The sequence below is a fragment of the Aspergillus pseudoviridinutans genome, assembly GCF_018340605.1.
Source record: "Aspergillus pseudoviridinutans IFM 55266 DNA, scaffold_2, whole genome shotgun sequence".
NCBI classification, from domain to species: domain Eukaryota; kingdom Fungi; phylum Ascomycota; class Eurotiomycetes; order Eurotiales; family Aspergillaceae; genus Aspergillus; species Aspergillus pseudoviridinutans.
Window position 1 is genome coordinate 3,045,715 of NW_025091282.1, and position 21,798 is coordinate 3,067,512.

At 50.8% G+C, this 21,798-nt stretch overlaps 9 protein-coding genes across 9 annotated transcripts; 4 read left to right on the forward strand and 5 right to left on the reverse strand.

Annotated features, from left to right (window-relative positions):
* Positions 1-839: 839 nt before the first annotated feature.
* On the reverse strand, positions 840-1,475 carry Asppvi_003125 (60S ribosomal protein eL27; the record flags this gene model as incomplete). The annotated part of the gene is made up of 2 exons (XM_043299097.1): positions 840-1,217; positions 1,422-1,475. The coding sequence occupies 2 exons, from the start codon at positions 1,473-1,475 to the stop codon at positions 840-842; spliced, it is 432 nt and encodes a 143-aa protein (XP_043155032.1).
* An 880-nt stretch (positions 1,476-2,355) lies between these two features.
* Asppvi_003126 (uncharacterized protein) lies at positions 2,356-8,810 on the forward strand (the record flags this gene model as incomplete). Its single annotated transcript, XM_043299098.1, has 3 exons — positions 2,356-2,426; positions 2,495-3,283; positions 3,344-8,810. 3 exons carry the CDS (start codon positions 2,356-2,358, stop codon positions 8,808-8,810), a joined length of 6,327 nt encoding a protein of 2,108 aa, XP_043155033.1.
* A 782-nt stretch (positions 8,811-9,592) lies between these two features.
* Asppvi_003127 (TLC domain-containing protein) lies at positions 9,593-10,851 on the forward strand (the record flags this gene model as incomplete). Its single annotated transcript, XM_043299099.1, has 2 exons — positions 9,593-10,072; positions 10,168-10,851. The coding sequence occupies 2 exons, from the start codon at positions 9,593-9,595 to the stop codon at positions 10,849-10,851; spliced, it is 1,164 nt and encodes a 387-aa protein (XP_043155034.1).
* Positions 10,852-11,278: 427 nt separating this feature from the next.
* Asppvi_003128 (SWIB/MDM2 domain-containing protein) lies at positions 11,279-12,939 on the reverse strand (the record flags this gene model as incomplete). The annotated part of the gene is made up of 3 exons (XM_043299100.1): positions 11,279-11,803; positions 11,861-12,780; positions 12,858-12,939. The coding sequence occupies 3 exons, from the start codon at positions 12,937-12,939 to the stop codon at positions 11,279-11,281; spliced, it is 1,527 nt and encodes a 508-aa protein (XP_043155035.1).
* Positions 12,940-13,360: 421 nt separating this feature from the next.
* Asppvi_003129 (proteasome regulatory particle lid subunit RPN6) lies at positions 13,361-14,700 on the reverse strand (the record flags this gene model as incomplete). Its single annotated transcript, XM_043299101.1, has 2 exons — positions 13,361-14,367; positions 14,433-14,700. The coding sequence occupies 2 exons, from the start codon at positions 14,698-14,700 to the stop codon at positions 13,361-13,363; spliced, it is 1,275 nt and encodes a 424-aa protein (XP_043155036.1).
* Positions 14,701-15,063: 363 nt separating this feature from the next.
* On the forward strand, positions 15,064-16,524 carry Asppvi_003130 (rRNA-processing protein SOF1; the record flags this gene model as incomplete). Its single annotated transcript, XM_043299102.1, has 3 exons — positions 15,064-15,066; positions 15,126-16,105; positions 16,164-16,524. The coding sequence occupies 3 exons, from the start codon at positions 15,064-15,066 to the stop codon at positions 16,522-16,524; spliced, it is 1,344 nt and encodes a 447-aa protein (XP_043155037.1).
* A 183-nt stretch (positions 16,525-16,707) lies between these two features.
* Asppvi_003131 (uncharacterized protein) lies at positions 16,708-17,936 on the reverse strand (the record flags this gene model as incomplete). The annotated part of the gene is made up of 2 exons (XM_043299103.1): positions 16,708-17,361; positions 17,445-17,936. 2 exons carry the CDS (start codon positions 17,934-17,936, stop codon positions 16,708-16,710), a joined length of 1,146 nt encoding a protein of 381 aa, XP_043155038.1.
* A 579-nt stretch (positions 17,937-18,515) lies between these two features.
* Positions 18,516-19,943, forward strand: Asppvi_003132 (putative zinc metallopeptidase; the record flags this gene model as incomplete). Its single annotated transcript, XM_043299104.1, has 1 exon — positions 18,516-19,943. One exon carries the CDS (start codon positions 18,516-18,518, stop codon positions 19,941-19,943), a length of 1,428 nt encoding a protein of 475 aa, XP_043155039.1.
* Positions 19,944-20,204: 261 nt separating this feature from the next.
* Positions 20,205-21,677, reverse strand: Asppvi_003133 (integrator complex subunit 12; the record flags this gene model as incomplete). The annotated part of the gene is made up of 1 exon (XM_043299105.1): positions 20,205-21,677. The coding sequence occupies one exon, from the start codon at positions 21,675-21,677 to the stop codon at positions 20,205-20,207; it is 1,473 nt and encodes a 490-aa protein (XP_043155040.1).
* Positions 21,678-21,798: the final 121 nt, after the last annotated feature.

A 21,798-nucleotide genomic window follows, 5' to 3' on the forward strand; every position in this document is an offset into this window, starting at 1 on the left:
ATCGCAGCTAGCTTACATGGACGCGGAAAGACTTCGACATGGGTTAGAAACCGCGAACTACAGCTGTATGACTGGGCCCCGGACAAGGCAATGCGAGGATCCTCGCATGCATCGCCGAGTTTGACACAGAAGCTCTGTGCCACGGATTATATCCCTCGAACGGTATGCGCCTATTGTTACTGTGAGGCAAGGGTAGCTGTATCCTCGGATCTTGAGGCTTGTCTCTACTGCGTTTCCGAGGCGTGGCAATTGATACTGAAATTGATTTGATGAACAGTTGGAATCACGAGATTGACCGAGGGCTTGATTGAACTAAGGTTAACGAGGTTTCGATCAATATCTGGGCTGATAGATCGTCAGGGTCTGGCGCGGGAATCCGGAATGTACAAAGTTGGAAGGACCGCTGCTGACACATGAAGCCGAGTCGAGGGGTGGGACAATCTCCATTCGCAGCGGTAAGCAAATTGGATATTTGTTAGTAAGCCTGCTGCAATTAACTGAGAATTGCAATGATTATGCCCAAGAATCGAGACATTGAGACAACAGAAGAGAATTGAATTTGTTCATATTTTCATTTCAGGACGGGCGCCAGTCCTGGATGGCCGCCCTCATAAAAGAAACATGGCCAAGTCTTGGACCTGTGCATCGATACATTCCAAGTTCCGCATCCAGCTATGGTATACTTCTTTCGTTTAATGCCATGCTCATGAACCGAATGTACTCGATGCCCTTTTTTCTTCCCTCCGTTTGCCTCATCTAGAACCTTGCGCGCTCAAACGACAAAACGCCCCAAAACACCCCGTTTAGAAACCTGTGTAGAGACCATAATCAGCACACAACTATCTCACTGCAAGTGACAATAAGCGAAGATTGCACGTACGCAGAGGAGTGAAGAACCATCTGTTCTTGCCGCTGGTGTATCTGTCCTCGAGGGCCTTCTTGACGTTCTTCTTGGCGTCTTCGCGTGTGGAGACTTCCTTGAAGGTCTCCTGGCTGACGGCACCCTTGAGACCCTCAAGCTCAAGAGTGTAACGGGTGGGCATCAAGTGGTTGTAGTTGACGACCTTGATGAAAGGCTTGATGCGGCTGCGCTTCTCGACCATCTTCTTGCCCATGCGGCGGGTGACCTTGAGAGGGTAGCGCTCGATACCGGCGACGATGGCGTAGGGGAAGGGGTGCGCCTTGGAGCCAGTGTCGTTAGGCTGGACAATGACGACCTGTGATTTCGCGAAAAGGTCCCTTGTCAGCACATCCTTCTCAATGTCCAATCTTGATCCTGTTCCAAATCGATCTCCCGCCCCCAATTCGTCCAGAACGTCTCCCTCTCTTCCTCTCAATATCGACCATCCAATAGTCCCGAACCAGATCCTTCATCCAAATTTCCCGCTAGAACATGTAGGAAAAGAAAAGGCTTGTCGTACCTTCTTACCGGCGTAACGGCCACGGGTGATGATGGCCACACGGCCCACTTTCATGACTATTTCACCATCCTGTCAGTATGAACTCATATCCAGAATAATTGATAACTCGAGAAGAGACGGCATTCAACTAACACTTCATGGTGAGCGGAGCGCAAGGTCGATGGGGTTGTTGTCGATTGTGCTTCGGTCGTGTTATCGAGAGTCTCCCGCGTTCGACGTTCTTTTTTTCGCTTGAGAGTAGTGCACGGGAGGGCTCAGGGCAAGATGGAACAATTGTGTGCCCGATCCCATTGGCCAGTTTACCGACCATCATCAGCTAGACTGCTTTAGGGATATTTCTCCAAAGGGACTAGCTTCCTTTCTTCCCGGACAAACTTCTCACCGCCGGCAGATGGACCGTCGTCATGCTTTGTTTACTAGACAACGGCAAAGGCGCTGGTTGCTATGAAGCCAGCCAACGGAGCTTTGATGTGTACAGCGCAGATTGGGTTGGGTTGCGATCGATGCCCCATGAGCTACCGTTGTTTCTCAGCACCAGCGCCAACTCCACTTCCATGTTTTCTTTATTCTGCTACTTAAAAGTGATTGATTGTCTCCTCTTCGAGAGGTATCTAGATTTTAGAGTTGCTCCTCTGCGTGCCTTCAACGCCCATCAGCACATTGCATTGTCCCTTTGTCTTCTTTGTTTACCCTGCTGTTTTCGTACTTCTTGCAGCAAGCGCAGTTTTTGATTTTGGTCTTGCTTCCTTAACTTCCTTCTTATTGTTCTTACGATCTGATATGCCCTTACGACCTCAAATTTGACGATCGAATCCTTCGCGCATTCCGAGCAATTCTCATTCTGATACACATCTCATTTCTTGCAACCATCTACGAAGATACCCACTTAACCCACTCATCCCACTTATCACAAGTAACCACTGGACCCTGCGCTATGCCGTCGTCTCATACTCGCGATGCTTCCCGTGATCGGGAGCTGGTTCTCAGACACCAGTCAGTGCCTATGTGAGTCGCTCTTTTGAAGGTGCAAAGCGAATTGTTTGCAATCGACAGCTAATCTTGTGGTAATGAAGGTGGGACAGCTCGGATCCCGAACGGGCACCTCCGCCCCTGCCATTGAACCCTAGTTCTACCAGTCCAGCGACAAAAGGCAATGTCTCACCAAATATCCAAGCGGTGGCAGCGAATTTTGCGGAGAAGATGAGAGAAAACGTACCCAGCCCATACACAACGAACCCAATGCCATCAAAATCTTCGCCAGAAAAGTCGCTCATCAAAGGACAATTTCACAAGCGGATGCAATCTTTGCAGAACGCTGACACCCGGTCCGAGTTTCTGAACTACCTAGAGAGCAGGTCACCGGAAAGACCTCTACGAGCATCAATTATGGACTCCACATCTCGGCCAGAAGAGAAGAGCCCAACGAAGTCAACTGGTTCCTCGGACAGAGATTCAGACAAGGATGCCCCAAACCTCCTAATCTCAAATAGGTACCTCTCCAAACCTATTCTCGGAGAGAGCACCCCCCCTTCTGCCACGATGTTGGCTCTTCAGAATATGCAGCTGCCTGACGAGGGCGAATCTCAGCCTAAGCATGGCGAATCCGACCCTTTTACAACACCGAAACGACCAAGCGTCCACAGTCTCGAAACCCTGTCAACCCAAATCATCAGTCTCACGGACATTGCCAGCAATCTCCAACGTGAAATGGCTCAATTGAGCCGACGAAGCAAAGACAATGCCACCGACTTGATAAGTCTTAAAGCCGCCACCAACGCTCGAGACGAAGATATTCGGAAAAGTCTCCGTGACCTGTCCTCAAGTTTGGCTGCAAAGCTCCTAGACCCTGATGCTACCACAAGGTGGGATCTCAGTTCTCTCCTAGGTTCGGACCAGAATATTAACAACAGGGAATCGGATAGTTCTCCTCGTTCTTCGAGGAAGAGTTTTTCTGCGCAACGGATGCCCAGTCCTAACCCCTTCGCTGCAGCAATGGAACGTGAACTATGCACGTCCCCTACTCCCATATCTGATGGATCGGCCAGCATAGCATTGCTGGAGAAAGTCCTGCGAGAAATGGCCACCAAGGAAGGCCAAGAGAGGCTCCTGGACCTCGTTGATGAGATCAAGTCACGGCCCTTGGAGGACTCTTCTGACAGGCAATCGGACAGCACTATCGTAAAGATGCTCGAAGAAATCCTTAATTTGGTGAAAGATGGCTCGGAAAGCAAAGCCTTGGTCCGCTCAAGGGCTGTCCCGCCGCAGAACGGCGCCAGTTTCCATGCTACTGATTCTAAGGCTATGGATCCCGAGCAAGCATGTGGACCGAACATGGAAATCATCCAGAATGAGAGTGGTCCCGTCGCCGAGCGCCCAAACCAGCAGCTCGACAATTCCATCGCAGAGGAAATGCTGGCAATAATGCAGCGCGTAAAGACCAGTGTCATTGAAGGCGGTGGGATGACCAATGAAGTCAAAGCGCTGGTCCGAGAATTGCGAGGTCAAGTTTTGGGCATGGGACGAGACCTTGCCCGTAAACTTGAGGAAATAGAGAATATTCGCTCAGCAGGGGACGACGAACCCAAGGCGCCCAGCAAGGACGAGATCACTACCATCGTCGAGCACAGTCTTCAAGAGCTGAAGAACCAACTATCACAGATTATGAATGAGCATAGACAACATGCCTCAGCGTTGTCGGAGTTTCGGTCGGCAATGGATGGCGCCGAGATCTACTCCATTGTGAAGAGAGTCATGGAAGAGCATGCCATGTCACAGCCCCCTCAGGAACCCGGTCTTCAGAAAGATGAGATACTGGAAACTGTCAGGGAAGCTTGGGAGACGTACAAGCCCGAGATTGAACTTCAGAATTTTGGTCTTGAACGCGACGAGATTCTGGAGTGCTTGAGCGAAGGGCTCAAGGCATATCAGCCGCAGCATGAACAAGCCGTGACTTATGATCAAGTTTTGGCCGCTGTTCAGGCTGGAGTTCAGAGTTTCGAGCAACCTCCAACAGTTACAAAAGACGAAATCGTCCACATCATCCGCGAATGTCTGGAAGAACACTCTCAGCAGACTGCTGATCGGAACCTTCGTCAGGATCACCTGGCTGCTGTACGGGACGAGATACTTGAGGCAGTCACCGAATCATTTGCCTCTCAAAGCGCTCTGACCAGAGAAAGTCTAGATTCGGGTCTTGGTCGCGACGAGATATTGACTGCCCTGTCGGAAGGGCTGGAGACCCATTTCAACGCGGCCAAAGGAACAGAGCCAGTCCACATCACCAAGGACGATGTCGTCAACGCGATAAATGATGCGTTTGCTGCCCATAACTCAGCCATTAATACGAAGGTTGAGCCAGATATCTCGCGGGAAGAAATATTGACCGCAATTGCAGAGGGCCTGGAGAACCAAAACTCGATGATCAGGGAGATTGAGCTCAATAAGGAGGATTTGATGGAGGCAATCTCGGCCGGCCTTCAAGAGGCCCTGAGTTCAGTGAATCTCAACGCTGGGGAGCAGGCTTTGGGGCGTTTCCAAGAGCTCGTTCAGGAAATCAAAGACAACGTCCAACAGCACGCTCCTGCCGGCGAGAAAGACACCGAGCAGGTGCTCGAAGCAATCAAGGACGGCCTAGCTGCTGTGAAACAAGAGATCGAAGGATATGCTGCAGCTGCCGCGGAAGCTTCCGGCAAACATGAGATCATGGATACGGTCAAGGAAGGATTCCGACTGCTTCACGCCGACATGGAAAAGACCATCGCGGATGCTGCCCTAGCCAACAGCCGAGGGGGTAATCCGGACACTCCAGAACTCCTTGATGCTATGGAGAAGGAATTTGAGCATCTTCGGCAAACCTTGAGCTCTCTCCTTCTTCGCACCAATGTCTCTAGTGACAAAGACGAGATTCTCGACGCCATTCGCGATGTCTCGGAAAGCCAGAAAACCCCAAGTGCAGACGACATCACCAAAGTCATCAAGGAAGAGTTCGATAGCATTCGTGAGACTATGACCACGAGTCTTGTTCTTGCACCGCCGAAGTCCGACAAGGACGAGATCGTCGCGGCTCTCCGTGAAAGCCTTGAAGCGTTTCGTGAGGAGAACAACCAACCTAAAGATAGCGGAGACACTGTGTCATTCTCAACTGGTGAAGTTATTGAGGTTCTCAATGACGGCGTGGCTACGATTCGGGGTGACCTGTCCAAGCTTCTCGACAGGCCTGAGCAGTTTGATCATTCCGAACTCCTCGATACTCTGAAAGAAGGACTTAGCAGCCTGAAGGCAGATGTAGAATCATTGCGTCAGTCACAGGATGAGTCAAGGGAGCCTGAGGCTACCAGAGGCGGAGAATTAATGCTTGCAAATGAATCGAATATCAGCAGCGACATCGAAGCCCTCAAAACCCTCATCACCGAGCTACAGGTCAAGGTCGATGCCATAGAGTCTGCTCCGCGTGCACCGGAACCGTCGGAAGATGCTCTGAAAAAAGAGCATCTGGACGAGGTCATCGCGGGCCTACACGAACTGCAAAGCTCCGTAGCAGGTATTGTAGCTCGGGAAAATCCCGCGGATGACTCGACAGCGAAGAAGGAGGATACAGACGCCATTGAAACGCTACTGCGAAACACGAAATCCCAGCTTGATGAGTTGAAATTTCCTGCTCCAGACGAAATCGCCAAGGCAGAGCAGCTGGGCAGCCTGGAAGTCATCGTCCACGAGACAAAGGAAGCGATCGCTGAACTTTCTGCTCGCCTAGAAGCCGAAGGACCAACCAAGTCAGAGATTGGTACTCTGGAGACCCTTTTGAAGGATATGTGGATCGCTTTCGATGAGCTCAAGAGCAAAGGTTCGGAAGGCGAACCTGATGCTGAAAAGCTCGTCAAATCGGATTTGCAAACAGTGGAAGCCATGATATTCGAGGTGAAGACTCAGGTGGAAGAGCTGAAGCTTCCCGACGTCGAGACACTGCCAACAAAGACCGACATCCAGGATCTGTCAATGCTCGTGACTGACTTCAGAGAGAAAGTAGAAGCCGAAAACGAGTTGACAGCGCAAGGATTCGAAGCCAGAAAGGTCGAACACGCTGGCCTTGCGGAGAAGATTGATGAGGCGAGAGCCGTGGTCGAAGGACTCGGCGACGAGCTAAAAAGCAAGCTTGATGGCAGTTCCGAGGGCCTTTCCGAGCTCAAGCAACTCTTGGAAGGCTTGGCTGCGTCTGCTGAAAGTTTTACGACCGTAGAAAGCATTCAAGAACTCACGGAACTCATCAACCGGGAATTCGAGCGCGTTCGCGGTGAACAAGATGCGAGCAAGCTTGAAATGGAGGAACGTGACGCCGCAGCCCTGGTCAAACATGATGAGGTTCGAGCAGCCATCATCGTGGAGCTAGGTGCAAAAATTGACGAGAAACTCGGCGAGGTCATGGCCAAGTATGATGAAGTCCACACTTCAATTGGCTCGAAGTTCACTGAAACCGAGGAACGAGACAACGCGCACCTGGAAGCTATCACAACCACCAAGGCCCTTGCCGAAGACATAAAGCTCGTCATTGGTGCCATGGGCGATAGCGTCAACGAAACGTGTGAACGCATCAGCTTGGACACAAAGACTTTCTTCGAGAAGGTCGGCGAGTCCTACACCAAGATAGAGGAGATGCACAACGAGGTGAAGACGCACCACGAGCAAGCTCGGTCTGACTTTGAACGAGCAGTCGCTGCCACGGATCGCGTGGAGAGCCAGCTGCATGAGTTCCATCCACAGGTCTTGGAGTCGATACAGGAAATTCTCTCCATCGTTGGGAAGCACTACGATCATTCTCAGAAAGCGACGCAGGATATCAAGATGGATCTTTCCATTCTTCCTTCGACAATTCCATCGATGCTTCCAGCTCTTCCACCGCCTGAGCCGGAGAAGTACGATGACACTCAGGTCCGCGAGAAACTTGACAGCCTTTTGGAACATGCAAAGAACGACAAGGTGCAAGAGGCTCTCAATATTCTTGTTGAACGCGTGACCAATAGCCAAGTACATGAGAAGCTTGATCAATTGCTCAGTCAGACTACGAGTACCAATGCTCAAGTTTACGACAAGCTGAATGAGCTGCTCGACCATGCCACGAACACTAACGGGCCAATTCATGAAAAGCTCGATACTCTTCTTGACCATGCGACAAATACTGACCAGTCCGTTGCGCATATGATGAAATTAGATGAGATGCATAAGGACATAATGGAGACCTCACGCAGGATGAACGAGATGTTTGCAGCTCAATCCGCCCTCGTGGCGGAGGATACAGAGCGCAGGCGCCGGGAGGCTGAGGAAGCTGCAATTGCGCTGGAGAGAAGAAATGCGCAGAAAGAGCAGGTCGAAGCCGAAATCATCACTCTCAATGAAGAGAAGGACTCTCTTCTGAGCATAATCAATACACTGAAATCCGAAAAGGAAGAACTCGTCAAACAAAACACCAAGCTTAGCAAGGAGCTATCTAGCTTGGAGATGGCCCTTGAGCTCCGCCACGAGGAGATGCAGGTCATGGAGGACCGTGCTGATACTCTCGAGAAACGAATTCTGGAGGGTGTTCTTGATCATGCCCGCACAGTTCTCCTCAGCCGGCCAAGGGGTCTACAAAGCTTGAACATGAAGAAGGCGCGTGGCTCTCGTTCCCGAGGACCTAGTGCCAGCAGTACCGCCAGCACAGCCAAAGATTCCCGGAGTATCATTGGGAGTAGCGTCGGCATTGCATTGAAAAAGCGAACCTCGGCTTCACCTCAGTTGGGGCCGAACGCTCCGTCCAATACAAACAACGACCGAAGGATACTCAGCTTGAGCAATGTCACTGGTAATCGCGGCGTACCTGATCGATATGCGAGCTCGGGCAGTGGCTTTACAAATTTGAAGCGGAGTCATTCCGTGAAGTCCAACTACTCCTTGCGAAAAGCCTCATGGGGGGGTCGAAGCTCGGTAGCAAACAAGGAGAACGAGATTTTCCCAGAGGAAGACGAGAATCAGAGCGGAGAAGAGAGTGACGCTGGTACTGAACGTAGAACCAGCTACACTGGAACGTACACGGACAGCATGATGTACGGAACCGAGAGTGTCGTCTCCGCCGATCGACGAGTGAGTGCGGCTAGTACCACGAACATGTCCGCTGCAGGCCCTCGCCCCATTTCGGAAGATCCTGAGAATGGTGAACAACAAGAGGAGGAGGAGCAAGGAACGGCAGATCAGGAAGAGGACGATGATCAGACGACCAAGGGCAATGAGTTGGCGGATGATCAGCAGGAAGGAGAGCCGGACGAGGACGAGGAGGATCTTGAGTCAAGAAAAATGGTACTCTATGGACAACACAGTGACAGCGGACTTGGTGCTGAAATTGCAAGCGCAGTGGGCTAACTGGCGGCTCACTTGACCATCCCTGCGACACAGGCTGCCTTGTCTTGATGAAAGAATTTATTCGTCGGCGTGCCTTACGTGGAGGAAGAGCGCTTACGTTTGCCGGATGACCTAACACTTTGGACCCTGCAACTTGGAGTTGCTTTTGATGTAGCCTTTCTTTTGTCCTTTCCTTTGTTAGACGTTCCTGACGTCTATTCATTATCTACCAGAACCTGTACGAGAGGAGGGATGACAGATGCATGTTTAGCCTCAGTAAATAGTTACGACGATTGATTTAATGAACTAAAGATACCTTACTTCAAGCCTCGTCAATTTCCTTTTACGACCGCAAATGTTAGCAATGTTGTAGTATGAGACTTTGGTGCCTCAGGCAGACTCACAGCCCAGGATGGTCTCGTGATGCACCACCTGAGGCTCCCTATGATGAGTCAGCATTCCCAACGCTTTAATCCAACTATGGCCAGCCTGACGGATCAGGCACCACAAGGCACGCGACCAACCGCGGCCCTTGTTATATGGCTTCGCCTATTTAATAATTATGCCATCCCCTTAGTTTCGCCCACTGCTGCTTCTCCTGCATCATGGCTGATCTCGAATCGGCCTAACCGACATCTGCTTCTTCTTCTTTAAAATCATCCTTTTTTTTTTGACTCAAGATCTGTCTCGCCGTCCCAGTTTTAGTTCCCCTGACAGGGACTGGATTTGGCGAATCATCTCACCAGCTGGTCTGAGTCGGCAGACATAGCAAAATACCCCCAAACTGGGATCTATACATCGGCATGATAGACCCTATTCCGCCGCCCCCAAGGTGGCTCCGAGACTTGGTGGAACCGTGGGCCGTACACCTTAACATCCCTGCCGTAACCGACCATGTACATGAGATCATCGCCGCCTTCGCGTTCTACCAATTCATCCATTCATACCTATCGCCGTGGTTGTCTCCGCGACTATTCCCTCGCCATTACCCGAACCTAAATAAGCGGACCAAGCTCAACTGGGATGTCCATGTTGTGTCCTTGATACAAAGCGTTTTGATCAATGCGGTAGCTCTCTGGGTGATGTTCACAGACAATGAGCGGAAGTCGATGAGTACGGCGGAGCGGGTCTATGGATACTCGGGGGCTTGCGCTTTCATATCGGCACTGGCGGCGGGCTACTTCATCTATGACCTGTACGTCAGTACTGTCTATGTGAAGATTTTTGGTATCGGAATGCTCTTTCATGCCGTTAGTGCCCTGTGGGTTTTCAGTCTTGGCTTCGTGAGTGGCTCGTTATTTCTTTCCTTGCCCGCATTGTTGAATGCTTCGTTGGAGGGCTAGTTTCGAAGCCGTAATGGGAAACTAATACACTGCAGAGACCATTTCTCCACTTCTACTCTCCGGTCTTCATCCTTTACGAGCTCTCTAGCCCCTTCCTCAACATTCATTGGTTCTTGGACAAAGTCAACATGACCGGTAGCAGACTGCAATTGTATAACGGCATACTTCTGCTCGCCGTGTTCTTTTGCTGCCGTCTCATATGGGGCACATGGCAATCGGCCGCAGTGTACAAGGACATGTGGTACGCTCTCAAGCAGACCTGGTCCGCATCAGAATCCGCCGCGCTTAACCCCGTCGACATCACTGCGGACGTTTTCCAAATTCGCGACGGGTCCATGTGCGTCAATGATGCCTGTGCGAAGGCCCAGGCAGAGATCTCCAAATTCTCCAAATACACCGCCGGCGGTGTGCCCACCTGGCTGGTTGTGACGTACGTCGTCTCGAATCTCGTCCTCAATGGGCTCAACTACTACTGGTTCACCAAGATGATTGAGGCGGTTGTCAAACGCTTCCGCGCGCCTGCGCCGGCGGGTAGGACGAAGGAAGAGGAGCTCGCGCAGAATTACGTTATTGAGGCCGCTACCAGGCTGGAACAGGAGGAGGGAGCTTTCACCACTGGCGATTTGGCTAGCGAGAAGATTGCTTCCGCCATCGATGTAGGGTTGAGCGAAGAGTTGCGGAAGAGGAATCCTAACGTGGCTACCGCGGCCCGCTCTTAGTCTTTCTGACTTGTAGACAGCCCAGAGGGCGGCATTGCTGAGGATTGTGAGTCGTCATTGCTAGTGAATGGTTTGACTGTTTACCGTTTGTTGGTGCTTTTCTTGTCCAGGTTTGCATTGCTGAACGCAGCGGGAGGTATCTCGATTTGGTATGAGATTAATAGACTCTTATATTTAAATCACTCTAGTCCCATTGGTCAAGTAATTTTGCATGCCGTTAGACATTCAGCTCGTGAAACTCGGTTTCCTTGATTTGGTCCCCTTTATTAACCGTACACAAATTTGAAGACAGTCTGAACCATTAGTTCTACGAATTGGCCTACTCACAAATAGAAAGAACTCGAGAAAAAGTAACCATTCCGACCAAACACCAAGAAAGCGCCTCCTTCAACAGTCAACGGATAATAGGAACGAATAAAACCCTAACCTATCGTGCTGCTGCTGCCTCCGGTTTGGCAAGCATATAACGCACAGCCTCCCTGGCCACCTGCGTATCCCAAACACTCTCGGCTCCTCCTCTCCTGAATTCTGGCCCACTGCCATCCTCGCCGCCGCCGCGGGTTGCCTCGCCAAGGATGGTTTCCAAATCTCTGCGCTGAGAATTGACCCAGCGCCGCAAGAAAGTGGCAGGGTCTTTACTTAGAGCAGTATAGAAGGAATGCTTGGCTCTCGAATGCGTTAGAGCTTGGACAATAAGGGCCAGCTGATCATCCAGAGCAGCAATTTGGCGCAGTCCCGCTGTATATTGCGGATTCTGGGTCAAGGCAAGCATTTTGGCGCGTAGAGGGTCCTCCACTGCGACCTGAATGTCGTAGACCGTTGGCGTAGGGTCCTTGTGGAAATCCTCGTCGACGCGAATCGTGTAAGGAAGCTTGATCGGGTCTAGTGGACTGGTGTGTGGCCCGATGCTTTCAGGGATCTGAGGGAAAAACATCTGGTCTCGTCCGAAGATCTAAATGGAATCAATTAGTATAATTTCTCGTCGATATTGTTGAAGTATAGGACATACCGCTCGTAAGCGATGATCACATCGTACTAGTCGTTTTTCCTCATCTTCTTGAAGTCCCATCGCTCGGATGTAGTCCCAAATACCTAGGACGATACCGCTTCGAGTCTCTTCTTCAACATCAAGCACCTCGGCCAACTCCTTGCTTAACTTGTATCGCTCAGGGGCCTCGTCTCGGACTAAACTGATGGTGACGTTTAGATTCTCCTGAGACGCACGAGAGAATTGTAGAGAATCAAAATCCGCAGTTGGAGGAAGAGTGACGGCATTCGCAGGTAGCTGCGGCTTCGTCCAGCTAATAGTCTTGGTCTCCTCCGGATTCGAAGATGGAGACTTGTCAAAATCAATAGTGATCGTCTTGAAGAACTGCGAAAACCGCTGTTTTGGTCGTTTAGCAGCAGGTCTCTTCGGCTTCTCGGCAGCTTGTCCATCGTGCTCCATAGCATCTCCGTTCTCCTCGGCGTTCTCGCCTTCATCTTCGCTGTCATCGGGCGCTGTAGGGTCGGTGTCATCATCCAAAAGCCGTCCTTCGATTCTCACTTTATAGCGTCCGGAGCCAGGATTGCTACCCGGGGCTGCTCCGTTCTGGCCTGCACCGGTCTGCCATGGCTGATTCTCCACGGTGTTGGAAATCCAAATGCGCATTGTCCGATATTTCTTGACGGTCTTGCTGATCGAATCCTGAATATCCAGCCTCTTACGGACAATGGAGGCATCCAATCGCTTCTCTAAGTCACGAAGACTTTTGTATTGTTGTACTCCTTCCCCGATGATCACCTCCTCGATGCCATCCGGGATATTCTTGTCGGTGGGCTTACGACTGCGACGCTGAACCGCGTCGTTAGGATGCGGCATGTTGCGCTGAGGAGGGATGTACTGAGGCGGAACTGCGTGCTGTGGCATCGGTACAGGCATAGCAGGACCTACTTCAATCAAATGGTGTTAGGAGACAGACTTCATTTAAGGTTTGCCGGAATCAAGGGAGATGGGGCAAACCTACCTGGTGCTGGAGGCCCGCGACGAGGCGTGGCAGGAGACCGTTGGGCGGCTTGCGGGAAGCCACGGGCATAGTTGGGCTGCATACTCATTGGTATATCAAAGGAGAGACACCAAGTGCAGATAGCGTACTTCGAACGCAGTTGTTTTGAAATGAATGGAGGATATCTGGATGGGCATGGATGCCTTTGGTGTACTTGTCTCCGATGCGAAAGTCGCGATCCTTTTGCCGCGATCGCACTATACCCTTTTTGGTCAGTTCCGAAAAGTACCTCTCTAGGTAACGTAATCTTCTCTCCTGCGCAGCAGGGCTATATCAATACTTCTTACGTGGATACGGCTACGATCATTGGAAGAAGCTGAAAATGGGCATTGGCCATATCCAATCAGGTCTAAATATTACAAGCGCAATTACAGAAAGCCCCTCCGAGCAGGAGCCATTTATCCCACAATCATGCTTTAATGCTATCATTCCCAGAGATCACATTAAGTAAAAGGTCAGGACAATCACTCCAGCATTGATGCCTGGTTAGTGTACAGTCCCTCCACCACATTGCTAAGCTTCTCAATTGTTTCCAGAGCTGCATCGTACGCCTGGTCACGCTCCGTCTCGTCGTAGACGATCAGGCAGCCAGCACCTTGATCCAAGACCCCAATGATTACCTTGTCCAGGATCATCTGAGAAAGCTTCCTCTCCACCTGTTGCGTATCCAGGCCAACCATCTTCGCGATGTGGTCTAGCTCAACCCGGCTAAAGGGCTCAATGACCTTGATGAGATTCTGTTCCAGCATGGCGTCGTACAATCTCCGGAGATGGTTACGGATAAAAACATCGCTTCCAAGTTCGTATCTGTAGTCCGAAAGAGCCTTCTCGTATTCTTCGAGAGAGCGGTTGGCATGGGCACGAGCCACGGCCTTCATGGCTTCAAGTCGTGGGCTAGCGTACTTCTGCGCTTGCTTAGAACCCAGCAAATTGGTGACATCATCCACCAGGTTCAGCATGATTTTACACAACAGCATGTACTGAAGAGCAGCCGTTGCCAAATCACTCTCATCAAGCGAGCTGTATCCCTCGAGGGCCTCAATGAAGTAGGAAAATGCCGTAGTAAAGTCCTTGTCCTCTGCATGTAGCATACCACTTTGCATGTCCAGCCCAGCCTGAAGATGTGGAGGTGTGTAAACCGAAGCGGCGGATGTACGAGCAGCGGTCAAGGCGGCGCGTGCCTTGGCTTGGTTACCGAGCGCGTGATACACCCTCGACTCCAACAGCTGCACCTCAACCAACATGAGTTTGTCATCCATGCGCTTCAGCTCACGCAGGAGAGAATTAATGAGGGTAAGGGCATCATAGTAAGATTGCTTCTGCATGTATATAGCCACCAGCCGGGTTTCAAGGTTCTGTCGGAGGAAGGACCGTCGTTCTGAGACGGCCCAGTCAATGCAGGATTTGATGACGGCGACTTGGATGTCGAGGGTATTCGGAATCTCACTGAATAGGTCAAGCAGCTGGCGGACTAGGATGACGGGTCAGCTACTCTGAGGAGTATTAACCCAACTATCAGCGTGGCCATCGACTTACCGAGCTTCGCAGTCTTTGCTTTGGCAAATGATGAGAAGGTATCACGACTGGTTTTGATGAGCTCTGCAATTTCCTGTGGCTTCTTCTCATCCCGATACAACTCCCCCAATCCGATCAGAGCATTTTCATAGTCTCTCGACGAGGTCTCAGTCGAGCCTGGACCTTGCGAGAGGATATCCTTGTAAATATTCTCGGCCTTGGGAGCGTCTTCCTTCGCGAGAGCCCGAGCCTCCTCTATCCGCGCCGCTGTTGTCGACGAAGGCGCCATGATCGAACTGGTTGTGAGGGATGTAGTAGAGGGATTCTAGGTGGTAAACGGCCAAAGCAAATATTTCGGCAGTAAATGACAGCTGCAATAGACTTAGATTAGCAAAAAGTCCGATGAGAACCCGATTGGGACGGGATTGAGGAGATATTGGTATCTGTTATTAATGGGTGGTTCACTGGCTATCGTCACACTTGGAGCTGGGCCAGCAGCTTGGGCTGTTCTCACCGCCCGCGGCTTAACGAATCACCCGGAAAACAACCAGCAGAAAAAAAAGCATCTGGAAATTTCAATGGCCGCCCGCCAAAACATCAACTACCACATTCTTCATTTTCATGATCTAATAGCCCACGGTTGGAGAGCATCATGGTAAGCATCGGTGTCGATAATATAATGTGAGATCATAAGACTCTGATACATTTGCACAGAAAATCAAGGCAATTTCTCGCTCCACGGCGTCCCAGCAGGCGCCTGGCTCTGCTGTCGTTCGACAGCCCCGAAATCTGGATCCAGCCCAGCATCCGTTCGAACGAGCTCGTGAATACACCCGTGCATTGAATGCTGTCAAGCTAGAGCGACTGTTTGCCGCGCCCTTTGTGGGCCAGATGGGCGACGGTCATGTGGATGGTGTTTATACAATGGCCAAAGATCCGGGATCCCTACAACGGTTTGCGAGTGGTAGTGGTGACGGTGTCGTCAAGGTTTGGGATTTGACAACTCAAGGCGAAGTGTGGAACACTCAGGCACATGAGAATATTGTCAAGGGATTGTGCTGGACTCCCGAACGGAAATTGCTCTCGTGCGCAAGCGACAAGACCATCAAACTTTGGGACCCATACAACTCCTCACCTGAAGCACCACCATTGGGAACATATCTAGGCCAAAGCGCTTTTACTGGGGTTTCGCATCACCGAAACCTGCCATACTTCGCTGCGTCGTCTTCTCAGATTTCTATCTATGATTTGTCGCGGCCGTCCTCGACACCTTCCCAGGTCCTTCATTGGCCCACGAGCGTGGATACTATCACCTCGCTTGCCTTCAATCAGACGGAAACATCCATCATTGGATCGACAGCCATTGATCGATCTGTTATCATGTACGATCTTCGTACTTCATTGCCTGTTCACAAACTTGTCCTACGTTTGGCATCGAACGCCATTTCCTGGAACCCGATGGAGGCATTCAACTTCGCGGTGGCCAACGAAGATCATAATGCTTACATTTTTGATATGAGGAAAATGGATCGTGCCTTGAATGTGCTCAAGGATCACGTGGCTGCGGTCATGGATGTCGAGTTCAGCCCGACTGGCGAGGAACTCGTGACGGCTTCTTATGATAAAACGGTGCGCTTGTGGAGCCGAGCTCATGGGCATTCCCGCGACATTTACCATACCAAGAGAATGCAACGGTATGTATTTCCCAAGCGTCTGGTTCATTTCGCCTCCATTGCTCATTTGTTCGTACAGTGTCTTCTCCGCTAAGTTTACACCCGACAACAAATACATTCTTTCCGGGTCAGACGACGGCAACATTCGACTCTGGCGTGCGAATGCCTCCGACCGTAGTGGCATCAAGAGCGCCCGCCAGAGAGCGAAGTTAGAATATGACCAGGCTCTAATTACCAGGTACTCGCATATGCCTGAAATCCGAAGGATCAAGCGCCAGCGTCATGTGCCAAGAACCGTGAAGAAGGCGACAGAGATAAAGAGAGAAGAGCTTGCTGCTATTAAGAGACGTGAGGAGAATGTTCGCAAGCATAGTAAGAAGGGTGCTCTGCCACCGAGACGGAGCGAGCGTGAGAAGATGATCTTGACACATGAGCAATAAGCTCTGCAAGTCTGGGGACCTCTCTTGATTGTCGAATCTCGAGAGTGTCAACTTCCGAACATTTGTCCTCCAAAGGCAATTCCATTCGATGACAATCGACGATAACTTAAGGAGTCTATACGGTTTACACAGCATATCACGCATCCTGCTTGTGGTCGTCGTCTTGCTCAAGGCATTGAATCATCAATCGCCCTTCTTGACTTTCAGTTCATCTGGCGATATCTGGCTCGACGACACACCATGTTTTGACTTGTCTGCTTCATATGACCCTTGTAAAGCAGCATGGTCGATACCGCTCAGATAACGGGCAATTCGTTGTATGCTGGCAGGCAGTACGGCATACCAGTCGATGAAAACGGCGAACGCCGGCAGCCGGATTAGGCCACCTTGTCCTTCGTCTATTGCGATAATGATTTTCTGAGCGACATGGACTGGTTCAAGAACTGGCGCAAAAAACTTGTTTGGCGTCTTAAACGATTTGAACAGAGGCGTTGATATCTGCCCTGTCTCCACCAGCAGCATTTTCACTATCTGATCATTTCTCGACATACGAAGCTCAGCTTCCAACGTCCGATGAAGGGCGCTAAGACCTGCCTTGCTCGCAGAGTAGTCTGACAAGCTGGCGGCGGACAGCTGGCCCAGGACGGAGCTGATATTGACGATGGTACCTCCACTCTGAGCGGATAGCATTCCGGGAAGAAATACTTGGCAAGTGTGAAAGACTGCAAGTAGATTGGTTCGGATTGTTTTCTGGAATGCCTCTGCAGATAGAGACAGGAGTGGTTGACCGTTAATTCGTGCCGCCGCGCAGTTGATAAGCACAGTCGGTGTACCCAGCTAAGGAAGATTAGCATCATTCTGTAAACAATCATACCATCTTATCTTCTACAGGGATGTGGTCTCGCGTAGCAATTTCATACCTCTTCCATAATTCTCCTTGCGGTCTTCTCCACATCTTCTCGCTCAGTAATATCACACTGATAGTAGTCCACTCCCGTCACTTCTTCCCATCCCTCGATATCGCTCTCAGCCTTGATGTCCAAGACGGCCACACTAACTCCACGTAATCCATATATCCGGGCAATGAGTAAGCCAAGGCCACTCGCACCTCCAGTCACAACAACAACCTCTTCGCTTAAGTCAACAAGTCGGGGAAGCCCATGCGCCAATCTCTGGTTCATCGCACGGGCAAGAGCCAAGACCGTGAGGAAGACCGCATAGCACGTCGCGATCATGAACGAGAAATGGGTGTAAGGGGTGGCCTGGGCCCGGAGGCTGAGCACCCCGACCCAGGCGACGAATGGGTGGAAAAGTGTGCGATTCAGGACTGTCAAAACAAGGTCGAATGTGAGTTGTTCAAGCCATCCTTTATCGGGTGACTGCGAGATGGACGAGGGTGATGCGGTGGACATTATGTATGATGGACCTAGGCCGGTTACCTTTCTGACATAATCATTGGTTATATCTTCGACATCAGTATTACTTTTCTTGGGAATTGTAGCACGACCGAACTCAGTATCGAACTGTAGAACTCCGGGGACATGTGATTTTTGCTGTTAATCGGCGTACTCCGTCATAGCAGGTAGGCGTGTCACGAAACGGAGGAATTGTTCGAAATGCTACCCCAGCCGCGGTCCACTATATGCAAATATTCAGGAGCCGTCTCCACAGTTAGCATTCATTGTTGTATCAATGAACCGAACAAGGTACAGTATGAAGGGCAGAGAATTGGCAAAAAATGACGTGCGGAGATGTGGGGTGATAGGCTATCACTCGGCTTCCTCCTATTTTAACCAGGATGATAGCATATTTCGTTAGGATACCACAGGCAGACTGATACGAAGTGTGCTTAGTTTGAAATTAGTTTCTTCTAGAGCGGGCCTCACTATTATACTCTAGCATTGAGCGTTGTCGTATGTTCTATACAACCTTCGCCGGTCTTCTTCTTGTATATATCTCCTACAAATCGACTACCCTCGAATTCCGGCGTAATGCCTCCTTCACTAACCACCCAAATCACACAGATCGAACGTGTAAGGCTAGCAGGTGCCAATGATACAGAATGGGATATTGCCATCAAATATCCGGAAAAGCCAGCAAAAGGCATAATCACCGCAATCTCCTCCACCCGCCGCTGCAACTCATCATCAGACGATAACTCCTCTTCCCTGGCGCTTCCAGCCTTGACCCATCCTCACATTCACCTCGACAAGGCCTACGTCCACAGCACACGCGAATGCACACATCTTCTTCCATCGGAAGGCTCCTTCCAAGAAGCGCTGTCCTTAACCACCCAGGCCAAGAAACAGTTCAATCAGGCCGATCTCATGAAAAGAGGCGAATGGCTTCTTGCAGAGTCGGTTTCTGCTGGCGTTACAGCAATGAGGGCGTTCGTGGAGGTTGATCACACCGTCAAACTGACATGTCTTGAAGCTGGTCTCAAACTCAAAGACCAATGGAAAGAATGCTGCGACGTTCAGATCGTCAGCTTCGCTCAGGATCCCATCTTTTCCAGCGAATATGGCGATGAAAATCGCGATTTAATCGAGGAGGCCCTCCAGCGCTATCCACAGATAGATGTCATCGGAACGACACCCTACGTTGAATCGAGTACGGACGCTGCGAGACGAAACATTGACTGGGCGATCGAAACCGCCCTCAAGCTGGACAAGCATGTCGACTTCCATCTAGACTACACCCTAGATGGCAGCAAGGAGGCTCTAGTGTGGTATGTCCTGCAAGCACTGCAGCGGAATAACTGGACGAGCCAGTCAAGTAGAAGACGGGTCATGTTGGGGCATTGCACCCGCCTGACTCTCTTCACTAATGACGAATGGTCGGATTTGGCCAAAAAGATTCGTAACAATGACCTTCCTGTGAGTTTCGTCGGTTTGCCAACCAGCGACATGTACATGGCCTCGGCGTCTCCCGCAGTCAACGCTCCTCACAATCGGGCAAGAGGCACCCTGCATGTCCTTAAGATGATACGCGAGCATGGTCTAGATGCTATTATCGGAGTCAATAATGTCGGAAACGCCTTCACACCCTGGGGCTCTGCTGACCCCCTGTCCCTTGCTTGTCTAGGCGTGGGGATCTACCAGGCCGGAACGCAGAAAGATGCAGAATTGTTGTACGAGTGCGTATCCACGCGTGCGCGTGCCGCAATCGGACTACTGGGCAGCCGGGGCGGATCGGGTTTGATGCTCAAGGAAGGAGATCAACCTGATATAGTCTTGCTCCACAATGTGGACGACACAGGATGCAATGTATCAAGGCCAAGAAGAAGTGTAGCAGAGGTTGTGTGGGATCCGCCGGCAAGGGTGAGCAGACATGTCATCGCCAATGGCCGTCTGAAACTGCCATCACATCCTATGTATCCGGAGACAGCACGCTATTCTTTTAAGGATAACGACGCTTGACGTACTGAAGAAAGCGAGGAAGACGCTCGAGCCATTGTTTGCCTGACCACTGTAAATACAGATAGAACTGTGGCTGAATAACGCGCGCCTCTCGAATGTTTCCAACCCAGTACATCATGCCTAAAGCTATTCTGCACAACTCCATGTCCGCTAGCATTTCAAAAAGTCACATCATGTGGCAAGAAAAGCGTTCTGATGAGACATGAATCAAAATAAGTAATATAGAAGAGCAAAGAATCAAGATGAATCGAGTCAGTATCCTCACGCAGCGCCCCATACAGGTGCAGTTTCATTGGCCTCGGCGCGAGCTTTGGCTGGTCCATGCAATGCATAGCTGAATGTGGGACAGGCTGGGTCTTCACGCATAATGTCAATATCGTCGACGTTGATCGAAAGGCGGAACCCGTTTCCAGCGCGTGGGTACAGTCGATGCTCTTGGAACTCCTCGTATTCTGACTCTTCATCTGACTCGTACCGGTGTCTCTTCCGTGAAGAAGAAGCTGATGGCAATGATTCCGCAGTATTCTCGGTACTCGGCTTCTCAGAAGTCGTGTCTTTCTCCGTGCGGGAGGCTGGTGTTTCGGTTGTTGTAAGTGTCTGGGTGGAAGTTGCTGCTGAGACTGGGCCAGCTGATATGTTTGAGGTGAATAAGAATTTCGACGACTGCAGTTCCTTTAAGTTGCTTGGGAACATCGACAAGGAGGGGTTCCGGTCTGATATAGTGACAAGAAGCTCGACGAGACTTGCGTGGGAGAGGCTCGACAAATAACCCCGCCGCTCCTCCGCTGAGAAAAGCTCGCCTCCTACTTCGATCTTGGGACAGAGCACATGGTGATGTATTGGAGCCAATGTCTGAGCTTGTAAATCAGGATTGCTTCTCACAACGGTTGGCTGGACGATGGAAATTTGCACAGGCTTGCATTCCCGGCAGTGCCACTCCTTCTCGACCACGTTCACAACATCAGAGTCGATCGGAGGGTCATGACAGAGTTGATGCCATGCTCGATTACACCCGTCGCAGAATACAATAGCATTACTTTGCGGGCTATGACCTCTTTGGCAATGCATACAATTGACATACGCCTCCTTTGACTTGCGAAAAACGCGCTTGTGTCTTCGCGCACCTGTAGCTTCTGAGCCATGGGAGGAAGCGCCGTTCGTCTTGGAAACGGCTGGAGATGAAGCTGGAGGCACATATAATGACGGTCGGTTCACTTGCCGGCCGGACTTTGTTTGAGTGGCGGTAGGGGCGATGTCGGATTCATCCGAACTGGAGTCATCAGCCCTTATGATGTCTTCGCCGTCACTATCACCACCGCGTCTTCGTTTCCTCGATTTTCTAGACCCATGTGAAGCATTTTTGCGTGAGCGTGATTTGGGGGTTGCTTTGTGTGGGCTGCCACCTGGTACTTTTGCAGCCTTCGGGGCTATTGGGACCAGAGGAGCCTTAGAGATAAGAGCTGTAGGCTGTGACGGGAGCAGAGCCTTTGGGATCAGAGCGGTAGGCTGTGATGGCAATGTTGGTTGCATCGGAGACGGCGCCGATGGCGCCGATGGGCCAGCTGATATTGTTACACTTGGTTTGGGAGCAATAGCAACGGGCTTCTTCGGCCTCGAGGAGCTTTCCTCAGACGTTATAGGGKGTTGGTTGGAAATTGCTGTAGGTGCCAATGTATTGTTCGTATAAGCGAACGGCACCGTTGGCAGCTCTATGATTGTGGAAGAGGCCTTCATCGTTTTTGGCCTTTGAATATTCAAACTGTCCAAGCTTGGATCAAAAGTTGAGGTGCCCCAACGGGTAGCAAAACTATCATTGTTCTGCTGGTCTCCTCTTATGTTACCAGCGATCCGTGCA